This window comes from Saimiri boliviensis, chromosome 3 (assembly GCF_048565385.1).
Source record: "Saimiri boliviensis isolate mSaiBol1 chromosome 3, mSaiBol1.pri, whole genome shotgun sequence".
In the NCBI taxonomy this organism is placed as follows: Eukaryota; Metazoa; Chordata; class Mammalia; order Primates; family Cebidae; genus Saimiri; species Saimiri boliviensis.
In genome coordinates this window covers 7,620,491-7,635,263 of record NC_133451.1, presented here as the reverse complement: position 1 = coordinate 7,635,263, position 14,773 = coordinate 7,620,491, and the positions used below count along the sequence as shown (strand labels likewise).

The following is a 14,773-nucleotide window of genomic DNA, read 5'->3' as shown; positions in this document are numbered from 1 at the left end:
GTGTGCCTGCGTCTTCCCACTCTGTCCCTCGCAGACCTGACTGTAGACCTGGGAGGGCTGGTTCTGTAGACCCATTCCATGGTGGAGGAGAGTGAGGACCACTGAGTGTTTGGCCAGGTTCTTTAGCCCCTGGTCGGTGGCAGTGGTGGACCTTTATAGGTTGTGATAGTTTCCTAAACCAGGTGGCTTAAAACAATGGAAATCTATTATCTTATAATGTTGAAGGCCAGAATTCTAGAATCCAGCTGTGGGCAGGTAAGTTTCTTCGAGGGGCTCTGAAGGTGGGTCTGTCCCATGCCGTCACCCAGCTGCTGGTGCTGCCAGCCTGCCTCAGCATTCCTTGGCTTGTGGATTCATCACTACAACCTCTGCATCCGTCATCACATAGCTTCCCTCTCCATCTTTTTATTTATTTATTTGTCATTTTTTATTGCATTTTAGGTTTTGGGGTACATGTGAAGAGCATGCAAGATTGTTGCATAGGTACACACGTGGCAGTGTGATTTGCTGCCTTTCTCCCCATCACCTATATCTGGCATTTTCCCCCATGCTATCTCTCCCCAACTCCCCACCTCCAGCTGTCCCTCCCCTATTTCCCCCCAACTGACCTCAGTGTGTGATGCTCCCCTCCCTGTGTCCATGTGTTCTCATTGTTCAACACCCGCCTGTGAGTGACAACATGCGGTGTTTGATTTTCTGCTCTTGTGTCAGTTTGCTGAGAATGATGGTTTCCAGGTTCATCCATGTCCCTACAAAGGACACGAACTCATTGTTTTTGATGGCTGCATAATATTCCATGGTGTATATGTACCACATTTTCCCTGTCCAGTCTATCATCGATGGGCATTTGGGTTGGTTCCAGGTCTTTGCCATTGCGTCTCTCCATGTGTCTCTTCCCCTTCCCTTCTCTTATAAGGACACTTGTCATTTGATTTGGACCTGCCCTAACCCAGGATGATCTCATTCTGAGATAATCCTTAACTCAATTGCATCTGCAAAGACCCTTGTCAAATAAGGGCACTGTCTTAGTCGGCCTGGGCTGCTATCACACATGCCACAGACTGGGCGTCTTAAACAACAAACATTTATCTCTCCCAGTTCTGGAGGCTGCAAGTCCCAGATTAAGGTGCCAGCATAGTCAGATTCTGGAGTGGGCCCTTTTTCGGGTTGCAGGCTGCTAGCTTCACGGTGTATTATCACAGGGTGAACAGCAGGAGCTCTGATGAGCAGAATGAGGCTCAGAGAGGGTGCATCACTTGCCTGTGGTCACACAGCAAAGAGCTGGAATTAAGCCTTGCTCAGAGTGGTCCCTGAGCTCAAACTCTCTGTGACTCTGTGACTTCCTGGAAGACCCTTGTCTCCACTCAGTGCATTAGATTTAGCTTAATTCTTTTTTTTTTTTCTTTTTTAGCCTCTCTACCTCCTGGTCAGGTTAATTCAGTTGTTGCCAACTCTGCTTGGTCAGTGACGAAGCAAGTACAGAAGGGCCAGGGGTTTGTGCACAGCTCCACTCAGAGTCTGCAGGAGGGCTAGGCTCAGGGCCCACCTCTCCCGGCCTCGGTCTAGCCTTCTTTGCTGTGTGTTCCTGAGAAACGTAGAATATTTCCGAGGTGCCTGTTATGGGGGAGGTAGTCAAGGCCCAGATGATTAGCGGATCCCAGCCACACTCAGGGCTCGGCATCAAGCTGGCCGAGACCCCTGATTCTTGGCCTCTCTTTTTGGTAAATCGAAACTTCCAGGCCACATCCAATATCCTGTGCCAACTGGCTGCTTTTGCTTGAATTGAAAAGCCAAACTTCCAAGCTCTATTGAAATCATTAGCTCTCCTTTGAAAGCCAGTTTTAATTTAATTTTGGAGAGTCACTTCCAATTCCTAAAATGTCTCTGAGCGGAGGTGACAGCCATCCCCTGAAACCCGGGAGAGCCATGGATGTCTTTATCTGAAGGGATGCAGCCCCGGGGACGCTGAACAGACTCTGATCCCAGCCTAAGCTTTTCATGGTGATGCAGCCAGGTGACAGCGGGGTCTCAGCCCTGCAGAGGCAGTGCCCGCTGTCTCTTCTGAGAAGGCAAATGAGAAGTCAGAGAGATGACAAATTCTAATTAGTGGGATTATCTTCCCACGCCATGTCTAGCTTCAGATGTGTGTCTCAGGGCCTGGTGCCCGGGCTACCAGAAGTCTTTGCTTGGGTTCCCACGAAGACAGGACCGCTGAGGCACGTTTGCTCATCATACCTTTGCCGCCTTGCGTTTTATATTCTCAAGCTCACTGCTGGAAATGGGCGTTCCGTGGGCCTTCAACCTCATACCAAAAATTTTACTCTTCGTGGGAAAATGTCTTTTTGGGATTTCATGAAATGTGCTGCGTAATGCATTGAGATGCAGTTGACATGGATTATCCCTCAGTGCTGCCCCACACTTCAGCTTCCCGGGCCTGTTTAGTCCACCCGAGTGCTGCAGGGTGGCTTTTGCTGACTCAGTAGAGAGGTGTGCTGAGACTGAGGCCTGCAGAGACAGCAGGCACCAAAGCCGCAGTCGGATTCAGGCTTCTCCCGTTGTTCTGTATCTGCTTCGAATAGATTTGCAACGTGTCAGAGCTGAATGGGGTCCAATTTCCAACAGAAGGGTGGCCCGTGATGCCAGGAGAAAACCCCGAGCTCCCGCCTTGGGTCCTCAGGCTGACCGTGTCGTTGCTGGCGCTCCCCAGCGTGTCCTGTTTCTTCGGGAGGCCACACTGTGGGTGGAAATGACAGCTGGGGAGGCCGAGAGGCTGGGTTTGAGTCGAGCCTTGAGAAAACACTAAAACCTTTCCGGGCCTCACTTTCCTCTCTCTGTAAAGCAGGGATAGTAATAGTCATTGTCCTAGATGGAACGGTGTCCCATCCCCTCCAAATGCAAGTCCTCCTGGAACCTCAGAATGTGTCCTTATTTGGAAATGGCATCATTGTAAGTTTAATTAGTTCAGATGAAGTCATACTAGATTAGGGTGGGTCCTAAAGCTATGGTGACTGGTGTCCTTATAAGGAGATGAATGACACAGAGACGTAGGGGAGGATGCCCTGTGACAAGGGAGGCCAGGACGGAAGTGCTGCAGCTGCAAGCCTAGGGCACCAGGGTTGCTGGAGCTGCCCCACTCTGGAAGAGGCCGGAGAGGATCCCCTCTAGGAGCCTTCAGAGGGGTCAGGCCCTGCTGACACCTTGATTTTGGACTTCCAGCCCTCAGAACTACTAGCTAATAATTTTCTGCTTTTTAAGGCCCCCAGTTTGAGGTACTGTTATAGCAACCCGAGGAACCCAGGCATTCCCTCCTCAGGGTGTCAGGAAGATTAGCCCATGCAGTCCTTGCTACCCATCCAAGGAACCCATACAGTCCCTCCTCAGGGTGTCAGGAAGATTAGCCCATGCAGTCCTTGCTAACCATCCAAGGAACCCATACAGTCCCTCCTCAGGGTGTTAGGAAAATTAGCCCATGCAATCCTTGCTGACAGTCCAGGAAACCCATGCAGTCCCTTCTTGGGGTGCTGGGAAGATTAGCTCGTGTAATCCTTGCTAACTGTTCATGCCACATGGTGCATGTCAGCCCTGCTCACTTTTCCTGCCATGCTTGCTGTGTCTCCTTGGCGCCATGTCCTCCTTGAAAGGGTTTCCTTTCCCTGAAAGCCTCTTCCTTCACCCTTACCATCTTCCCATCTTTTAGAGCTTGACCCCTGGTTTTGATTCCTGCAGAGAGCCTTCTCTGATAGCTCCCATCCTCCTACCCTGCTCCCACTCCCAGTAGGTAAGGCAGTCACTCAAAAGTCTAGCCCTCATGGATTTGAATCTCCACCCTGCCACTTGGTGGTCTGTTGAACTCTGAACATGTTAATCAGTACACTTGGGGCTACCGCTTCCTCATGCTTTGTTCATAAGGTTCTTATAGGGATTCAGTGAGATGATCAAGGAGATGATTTTCTCAGGGTCTGGCCTGAAGTAAAGTGCTCAATACAGGAGCACTGTTACCATAGCTGTCCCAGCTTCTGTGATCCCCAAGAACCCACATGCCTGAGTTTGGGTTTCCCCAGCATCAGGCTCCAAGGCAAGGATTTGAGGACAGAGCATGGGAGAGGTAAAGAGAACGCAGGGAAGGATAGGAAGGAAGCCAGCCAGGAACGGGAGTGCTGTCAAGTCTGTTACCCCATTGCAGGGCTGGGCAAACTTAGGCCTCATCCCAGGTGATGGGCAAGGGAGCTGGGGTAGTGATACTCCAATTTCTAACAGTCGTGGGGGTTGAGTGTTGCTCTGAGGACATTAATTCCCTGGCTTGGCTGGTCTGTTGCATGGGCTGCAAAGTGGGCCCACTGGCAAAAGAGAGTCTTTAAGGAGAGAAATGCAGGACTGGTGGATGGAAGTCAGGCAGCTGTGTGCAGAAGTGGCAAAGATGAGGAGTTTCAGGGGGGCACAGACAGAGTCTGCAACGCTCATGCACACCACACATCTCAGGGTTGTGGTCACTGGCGCTTTTTGCTTGTATCTGTTTTCTTCGCGGGCTGTGAGGCCCTGCTTCTTCCATCTCCTGTGTTTGCAGCTCCTCTTTCAGCAGTTAGTACATGGCCAAGGCTCATGTATATATTTTTGTTGTTGTTGTTTTGGGACAGTTTCACTCTTGCTGCCCAGGCTGGAGTGCAATGGTGTGATCTTAGCTCACTGCAACCTCTACGTCCCAGGTCCAAGTGATTCTCCTGCCTCAACCTCCCAAGTAGCTGGGATTACAGGCATGTGCCACCATGCCCAGCTAATTTTGTATTTTTAGCAGAGATGGGATTTCTCCATGTTGGTCAGGCTGGTCTCGAACTCCTTACCTCAGGTGATGTGCTCACCTTGGCCTCCCAAAGTGCTGGGATTATTGGCATGAGCCACCACGCCCGGCAATATCGTGTATATATTTAATAAATGAATGAATCTGGTCCAATTCCTCCATTTCGCAGATGCAGAGAGGCTGTAGCTAACTTAGCAGAGCTTCTCCGCTAGATTTTTAAAGACAGGGATGTGATTCCGGAAGTAAAAACGCAGTGTGGAGTGACTCTTCTCCTCTGTCTTCCTTTTCCGTTGTTGGCCTGAATGTTCTCCCCTTTGGCTGTTGCTCAGGTATGCATCGTGCAGAAGCGAGACACTAAGAAAATGTATGCCATGAAGTACATGAACAAGCAGAAGTGCATCGAGAGGGACGAGGTTCGGAACGTCTTCCGGGAGCTGCAGATCATGCAGGGGCTGGAGCACCCCTTCCTGGTCAACCTGTGGTGAGTGTGGCTCCCTCCGGGGCTCCTGTGGCTTCCTCTGTGGGAAGCCAAATTCAAATTCGGCTCTGCTGGAAGAACTCTTCTGAGTTGTAAAGAGAAAGGGATGACATTTCCTGGGTTCAGATATTCTTAAGTATTTTGTAGAGTACATTTTCTGATGAGGTCTTTAGGCATAGGCTTCATTTTAATTTTAATTCTGTCCTCGTATCTGATGAATCAGAGTTGAAAATAGATGGAGAAGAGAAGGATTTTGTGTATTTGAGAAAATAAGTGGAATATGAGAGCACGCCAAAGATACGCTACTAAAGGGAGTGGGGAGTTCATTGTTTCGGGAAGTCACACCCGTAGAGCTGATGGCAGGAAGGGCCACCGGGAACCAGTATTCTGCTTCAGTACAGATGGCTGCTCAACACCGACATGCCAAATTCGGAATTCTGAATCGGCCCCCAAGACCTGTCATGACCCACATTTCAGAACTTTCACTCCTCCCCATCCTTGGCTATTATCTTCACTTTAAATTTGCATCCTAGAAACACATCCTGCGGGTGGTTCCCTGCCTCTGTACTTTTGCATATGACATCTTTTTCTAAAACACTCACGTCCCCATCTCCAGTGTCCCCTAACCAACACCTGTGCATTCAGGCACCCAGCTTAGGAAGCCCTTAGGCGAAGAACTCCTAAAGACCCACAGCCCAGCTGAGCTCATGACCTCAGTCTTGTCCGTGTTTGACCTAACACCATCTTTATCACAGTGAATCCAGATTATTGGGTTGCTTATCTGTCCTCACACAGAAAATGCTTGTTTCTGGGAGTCTAGCACAGTATCTGATGCATTGGAGGGACTTAGCAAATGTTTCCTAAGCTGGATCGTATTGAAGGGGAGAGGGAGGACAGGCTGCTTTAGGAAATGAATTCTGACCATTTCATTCAGCGGCTCAGTTGACCCACTGACCTTAAAAGCTGGGAAGAACACCTTGGAAGGGTAAGTCTAGCTTTGCACATGCTTTACCACCACTGATTTCTGTTGCTCTGCATACTTAGAAGCGCTTTGAACATTGGGTGATAGGAGAGCAAAAAGCAACACGGACAGTCCTTTTTGAGAAAATCAAGGTGTACATGGCAGGTGCCACAGGTGTGGGCATTGCCATGGAGAAAACCCAAAGCAAATCTTGTTTGCTGGAGTCTCAACATCCACTGAGAGTTTTAGTGTCTCTGGACAGTGATCTAAACACTTTTGATTGTTTGGGAGAAATAAACCCCTTCATGTTTTGGTTGCTATGCAAGGGAATTTTCTAACGTAAATTTTTCATCCAAACCGCAACATATAAAATATATAAGAAAGCAATAATTACCCAGAATCTCTTCAGGCTAAGACTAAATTTTGGTGTGTAATTGTTCTTATACACCTTGTATTTTTTTCATATGAATGATATAAACTCTATGTATTACTGATATATAAACATTCAGAGAAATTTTGTATCCCATTTTTTTCCAAATTGATATCTGATAGGAGCACTATCTCCTTATTATTGCAAATTCTTTGTAAATCATTTTAATGGCTTCCTTCATATTCCACTAAGGAAAAGCACAAAAAGCCATCTAATCAAACCTTCATTCTGTCATGTAGGTTACTTGGGCTATTTCTAATTATTTTGCCAATGTAAATACTACTGAGACGAATATCTCTGCACCTGACGTTTTTCAGGTGGGACTCCTTAAGGTGGACTGAGGAGATCAGACCCCTGGTGGAGCTTGTATGATGTGTGTTAAAGGAGAGAAATGTGCTGGTGCAGCCTTTTCTTAGCTACAATTTCTGTTTTTTGGGTTTTTTTGTTTGTTTGTTTGTTTGATTTTGTTGTCTGTTTTGACATGGAGTTTCACTGTTGTTGCCCAGGCTGGAGGGCAATGGCGCAATGTCAGCTCACTGCAACCTCCACCTCTTAGGTTTAAGTGATTCTCCTACCTCAGCTTCCCAAGTAGCTATTATCTTCGCTTTAAATGTGCATCCTAGAAACACATCCTACTGTTGGTTCCCGGCCTCTGTGCTTTTTTGCATGTGACATCTCTTCCTAAAACACTCACATCCCCATCTCCAGTGGCCCCTAACCATGTGCCTCCATGGCCAGTTAATTTTGTATTTTTAGTAGAGACGAGTTTCTCCATGTTGGTCCTGCTTGTCTGGAACCCCCGACCTCAGTTGATCCACCTGCCTTGGCCTCCCAGAGTGCTGGGATTACATGTGTGAGCCAGCACATTTCTTGATCCTCTGTTCATGGTCTCTAAGACACTAACAGATTAGTGATAGATGCCCTTTGGTTATGTGACAGAGCTGGGTATATAAGAAAATTATCTGCAAATGTCAGCCCTAGTGGTTTTGTATTTCCATCATAAGCAAGAAAGGGGTGAACCTACTGCTTGACTTTGGAGTCACCTCTCAAACTCTCTGGGCCTCAACTTCCTCACCTGTCATAATGACATAATAATGCCTTGTTTACTGCTAGGACTGTTTTGAGAATTAACCGAAAAGATGACATGAAAATATGTTTTCTGTAAGTAAACGTATTTTTCACTGTAAGAGGTTATATATGTGTGTATGAGTATCAGTTCACTCTCATACTGCTATAAAGAACTGCCCAAGACTGAGTAATTTATAAACAAAAAAAGTTTAATTGACTCAAAGTTCTATATGGCTGGGGAGGCATCAGGAAACTTAGAATCATGGTGGAAGGCAAAGGAGAAGCAGGCACCTTCTTCACAGTGCAGCAGGATGGAGTGAGTGCCAGTGGGGGAAATGCCAGATGCTTATAAAAGCATCAAATCTTGTGAGAACTCACTATCACGAGGACAGCCTGGGGGAACCACCCTCATGATTTAATTACCTCTCACCGGGTGTCTCCCATGACATGTGGGCATTAAAAGGAATTACAATTCAAGATGAGATTTGGGGACACAGCCAAACCATACCATTCTGTACCTGGTCCCTCCCAAATCTCATGTCCTCACATTTCAAAACACAATGATACCTTCCCAATAGTCCCCCAGCGTCTTAACCTATTCCAGCATTAACCCAAAAGTCGAAGTCCAAAGTCTCATCTTGGACAAGGCAAGTCCCTTCCACCTATGAGCCTGTAAAATCAAAAGCCAAGTTAGTTACTTCCTAGATACAGTGGAGGTACAGGCATTGGGTAAACACAGCCATTTCAAGGGGGCTACAGGCCTCACACAAGTCCAGAATCCAATAGGGAAGTCATTAAACCTTAAAGTTTCAAAATGATCTTTTTTGACTCCATGCCTCACGTACAGGTCACGTTGGTGTAAGAGTTGGGTTCCCCAAGCTTTGGGCAACTCTGTCTCTGTGGCTTTGTAGGGTACAGCCTACCTCAAAGCTGCTTTCACAGGCTGGTGTTGAGTGACTGTGATTTTTTCTGGTGCATGGTGCAAACTATCAGTGTACCTACTATTCTGGGGTCTGGAGGATGGTGGCTGTTTTCTCACAGCTCCACTAGGCAGTGCCCTGGTGGGGACTCTGTGTGGGGGCTCTGCTCCCACATTTCCCTTCTGCACTGCCTAGCAGAAGTTCTCCATGAGGACTCTTCCCCTGCAACAGACTTCTGCCCAGACATCCAGGTGTTTCTATACATGCTCTCAAGTCAAGGCAGAGGTTCAGAAACCTCATGTTTTTATTTCTAAGCACCCACAGGCCCAACACCACATGTAAGCTGCCACGGCTTGGGGCTTATATCCTCTGAAGCAACAGCCTGAGCTGTACTTTGGCCTCTTCTAACTACAGCTGGGACACAGGGCACCAACTTTCAAGACTGCACAAAAAGCAAGGCCATGGGCTGGCCCATTAAGCCATTATTCCCTCCTAGAGAAATTGGCTTTTAGAACTACAACGTTTAGACTGAGTGCTGATGCTGGTCTTGCGCTGCCTTCCTCTGCTTTCCCCCGTATTAGCTTTATTTTCCAAGTCACGAGTCCCACTAAGCCCTGGCAGGTCCCATTTCTCCTGCCAGCTGAACAGGCCCAGCAGAGGCTGAGGCTGTGGCAGTGACAGACCTGGCTTGGGTCACACGCCCATTCCTGACACAGCAGAGTATGGGGTAGGAGGTTGGTCCCACTGAGTCTCATGAACAGGCAATGAGGGACAGGGCTCTCCAGAGGGAAATTCAGAGCTGTTTCCAGAAGAAAACAAGTAGAGTCTGTGCGGCCACAGGAACAGTACCTGCTACCCACAGGCCATGTCCTTGTCCAGGAGACTCCATATCAGCTCAGCCCATTACTCAGAGACAGAAAGCAGGGCCCTAAGCAGTTCATTACCTTCCCTGAACCATGCGACTTGCAATTCAGATTCCGACAGCCTCACCATGCCCTAATGCTTCCAATTCTTACAGGTGGCTGACCACTGACCTCTCCTGGGCACTTGAAATGTGTCTTACTGAACTTTTAAAATTCTCTCAACAGCTATATTTATTTCCTACTATTATCCTACTATTTTTGATCCCATTTTACAGAGGGGGCAACTGAGTGATGCCACTAGTATGTGGAGGACGATGGGATATGAAGCCAGGCTATCTGTGTCCTCATTACTTATGCACATTCCTGCACCCAGCTTGAATTTCTTCCCGGAAAATGGTTTCCAAATGTTTGTGCTGTGTATCCTCTTAAACACCTCTCTACCATAGCTGCTGTGATGGGGTCCTGGCCCCTCCCTGCTTAGCACCACACCCCACCTCTCCCCTGATGGATCTTTTCCAGCTGGGCTTCTCTTTGGTGGCCCCTCTCACCCCTGCTGGAAGAGGACACAGTATGGAATTGCCTGTCGGGGTCATAAGGACACCACCACTTTATGTTAATAATATATCAGCTTTTCATCGCATTACATGGAGGGTGAATTATTGCAGCATTGGAAATCCTGACTGTACACCTTCTCATTATTCTTTTCTGCTGACATGCTCTATAACTGGCACAGGCAAAGGCCTGCATTGACTAGTTTTCATGGCAATTTTGCCTCTAAAGAATGAATGATTTGTGCTCCTAAGCCTGTTGTGACTGAAGTGGAGTTGTTAAGTGCAGTATTTTCACTTGTTCTAATGCAAAGCTGTTTTACTCTCTTGGGTTTAAGTCACCAAAGGCAAAGGAGAGAGGGAAAGAAAGGCTACACCCCAGAGAGTGAGGGTGGCCCGTTAGTGGGATCCCTGGTGGGGTGGGTTGTGGGAGAGGGGGAAAGGTGAGGGAAAAAAGCAGCGGGAGTGTTTCAACACTTTGGCTCTAAGTACTGATCTTCCAGGTTCTCATCCTAGCTCTACCTCTTGATGGCTATGATGCTGCCATGGACCAAATTGTATTCCCCTGCCTCAAATTCATATGGAGAAGCGCCAGCCCTTAGTGGCCCTGTATCTGGAGACAGGGTATTTGAGAGGTAATTACAGCTAAATGAAGTCATAACAGCGGGGCATTAATCTGATAGGACTGTGGTCTTATGAAAAGAAGACAGAAAGATGGAGAGTAAGAGAGAGACTTCATTAAGGATGCAGGGAGAAAGTTGCCCCTGCTGGCGCCCTGAGCTCAGATATCCAGCTTTTAGAACTGTGAGAAATAAATTTCTATTGCTGGAGGCCCCAATCTATGTTTTTTTTGTGTGGTAACCTAAGGTGACTAATAAAGGTCTCCACTGTTACTGCCATCCCAGGCACACATAGGAAATATTGCAGGTTTGGTTTCAGACCACAAGAAAACAAATATCACAATAAAGCAAATCACACAATTTTTTTTTTTTTTTTGAGACTTGCTCTGTCATCAGGCTGGAGTGCAGTGGCATGATCTTGGCTCACTGCAACCTCTGTTTCCCGGGTTCAAGTGATTCCTCTGCCTCAGCCTCCTGAGTAGCTGGGACTACAGGTATGCACCACCACACTTGGCTAATTTTTTGTGCTTTAGTAGAGACAGGGTTTCACCGTGACCATGATGGTCTCGATCTGCTGACCTCGTGATTCGCCCACCTTGGCCTCCCAAAGTTCTGGGATTATGGCCATCAGCCACCACACCAGGCCGAAATTATTTTATTTTCAGAGCATATAAAACTTATTTACCCTATACTGTCATCTATTAAGTGTGCAATAGTATTGTATCTAAAAAACAATGTACATACCATAATTTAAAAATACTTCAAAAAGCTTATTCATCACGATCAAGTATCCCGGGGATGCAAGTCTGATTCAACATACACAAGTTTAGAAATGTAATCTACAAGACAAACAGAATGAAAGACAGAAACCACATGATTATCTCAATAGATAGAGAAGGCCTTCGACAAAATTCAACAGTGCTTTATGCTAAAAATTCTCAGTAAACTAGGTGTCGATGGAATGTGTCTCAAAATGATAAAAGCTATATATAACAAACATATACCCAATATCATACTTAATGGGCAAAACCTGGAAGCATTCCCTTTGAAATCTGGCACTAGGCAAGAATGCCCTCTCTCACCACTCCTATTCAACCTAGTATTGGAAGTTCTAGCTAGAGCAGTCAGGCAAGAAAAAGAAATAAAGGGTATTCAATTAGGAAAGCAGGAAGTCAAATTTTCTCTATTTGCAGATGTCATGATTGTATATTTAGAAGACCCCATCGTCTCAGTCCCAAATCTCCTTAAACTGATAGGCAACTTCAGCAAAGTCTCAAACATTCCTATACACCGATAACAGACTAACAGAGCCAAACCAAGAGCAAACTCCCATTCACAATTGCTACATAAAATACCTAGGAATACAACTAGCAAAGGATGTAAAGGACCCCTTCAAGGAGAACTACAAACCACTGCTCCAGGAAATAAGAGAGGACACAAACATATAAAAATATTCCATGCTTATGGTTAGGAAAAATCAATATCATGAAAATGGCCATACAGCCCAAAGTAATTTATAGATTCAACACTATCCCCATCAAGCTACCAATGACTTTCTTCACAGAACTGGAAAAAAAACACCTTAAACTTCATATGGAACCAAAAGAGAGCCCACATAGCCAAGACAATGCTAAGCAAAAAGAACAAAGCTGGAGGCATTATGCTACCTGACTTCAAACTATACTACAAGGCCACAGTAATCAAAACAGCATGATACTGGTACCAAAACAGAGATAGAGACCAATGGAACAGAACAGAGGCCTTGGAGGCAATGCCACACATCTACAACCAGCTGATCTTTTACAAACCTGACAAAAACAAGCAACGGGGAAAGGATTCCCTGTTTAATAAATGGTGTTGAGAAAACTGGCTAGCTATGTGCAGAAAGCAGAAATTGGACCCCTTCCTGACACCTTACACCAAAATGAACTCCAGATGGGTTAAAGACTTATACATAAGACCTAACACCATAAAAACCCTAGAAGAAAGCCTAGGCAAAACCATTCAGAACATAGGCATAGGCAAGGATTTCATAACTAAAACACCAAAAGCATTGGCAACAAAAGCCAAAATAGACAAACGGGATCTAATTCAACTTCAGAGCTTCTGCACAGCAAAAGAAACAGTCATTGGAGTGAATCAGCAACCAAAAGAATGGGAAAAAATTTTTGCAATCTACCCATTTGACAAATGGCTGATATCCAGAATCTACAAAGAACTAAAACAGATTTACAAGAAAAAAACAAACCCATTTAAAAGTGGGCAAAAGATATGAACAGACACTTTTCAAAAGAAGACATATATGAGGCCAAGAAACATATGATAAAATGCTCATCATCACTGGTCATTAGATAAATGCAAATCAAAACTACATTGAGATACCACCTCATGCCAGTTAGAATGGCGATCACTAAAAAATCTGGGGACAACAGATGCTGGAGAGGATGTGGAGAAATAGGAACACTTTTACACTGTTGGTGGGAGTGTAAATTAGTTGAACCATTGTGGAAGACAGTGTGGCGATTCCTTAAGGATCTAGAAATAGAAATTCCATTTAACCCAGCAATCCCATTACTGGGTATATACAAAAAGGATTATAAACCATTCTTTTATAAAGACACACACACGTATGTTTATTGTGGCACCGTTTACAACAGCAAAGACCTGGAATCAACCCAAATGCCCATCAGTGATACACTGGACAAGGAAAATGTGGCACATATACACCATGGAATACTATGCAGCCATAAGAAACGAGAGTTTGTGTCCTTTGTAGGGACATGGATGAATCTGGAAACCATCAAAGCAAACTGACACAAGAAAAGAAAATTAAAGACCGCATGTTTTCATTCATAGGTGGGTGTTGAACAGTGAGAACACATGGACACAGGGAGGGGAACATCACACACTGGGGTCTGTTAGTGGGGAACTAGGAGAGGGACAGCGGAGGGTGGGGAGGTTAGGGAGGGATAACATAGGGAGAAATGTCAGATATAGGTGATGGGGATGGAGGCAGCAAACCACCTTGCTGTGTAAGTACCCAGGCAACAACCCTGCATGATCTGCACATATACCCCAGAACATAAAGTACAACAAAAAATAAAAATACTTTGTTGCTCAAAATGCTTATGATTATCTGAGTCTTCAACAGGTTTTAATCTTTTTGCTGGTGGAGGGTCTTGCTTCGATGTTGACGGCTGCTAACTGAGCAGAGTGGTGGTTGCTCTGGTGATTCCTAAAGACAACAGTGAAGTTTGCCACAATGTTTGATTCTTCCTCTGACCAAAGATTTCTTTATAGTATGAGATGCTGTTTGATAGCATTTTACCCACGGTAGAACTTCTTTTAAAAATAGAGTAAATCCTTTAAAACCCTGCTGCTGATTTCTCAACTAAGTTTATGTGATATTCTAAATCCTTTGTTATTGGTTCAAAAATATTCATGGCATCTTCACAAGGAGTAGGCTCCATCCTCATAAACTACTCTTTTTGTTCATCCATAAGAATCAACTCCTCATCTGTTCAAGTTCGGTCATGAGATTGCAACAATTCAATGATATCTTTCATCTCTATTTCTAATTCTAATTATCTTGCTACTTCCACCACATCTACAGTAACTCCCTCCACTGAAGTCTTGAAACTCTCAAAGTCACCCATGGGGGTTGGAATCAATTTCTTCTAAACTCCTGTTAATGGTTGTATTTTGACCTCCTCTCATGAATCACAGATGTTCCTTTTTTTTTTTTTTTTTTTTTTTTTTTTTGAGGCGGAGTCTTGCTCTGTAGCCCAAGTTGGAGTGCAGTGGTGCAATCTTGGCTCACTGTAGCCTCCGCCTCGTGGGTCCCAGTTCAAGCAATTCTCCTGCCTCAGCCTCCAGTGTGGCTGGGATTACAGGCATGCACCACCATGTCCAGCTCATTTTTGTATTTTTAGTAGAGATGGGGTTTCACCATGTTGGCCAGGCTGGTCTTGAACTCCTAACCTCGTGATCTGCCCGCCTTGGCCTCCCAAAGTGCTGGGATTACAGGTGTGAGCCACCGTGCCTGGCCTCAGATGTTCTCAATGGCATCTAGAATGGCAAATTCTTTCCA

General features: G+C 45.8%; 1 protein-coding gene across 2 annotated transcripts in view; it reads left to right on the top strand.

Annotated features, from left to right (window-relative positions):
• STK32B (serine/threonine kinase 32B) overlaps positions 1 to 14,773 on the top strand; it is a 440,698-nt gene that overhangs the window by 135,982 nt on the left and 289,943 nt on the right. For both annotated transcript variants that reach the window (XM_039468436.2, XM_074395883.1), the window contains exon 3: positions 5,125 to 5,276. In XM_039468436.2, the coding sequence (XP_039324370.1) occupies positions 5,125 to 5,276 (152 nt within the window). The remainder of the gene's footprint in view (positions 1 to 5,124; positions 5,277 to 14,773) is intronic.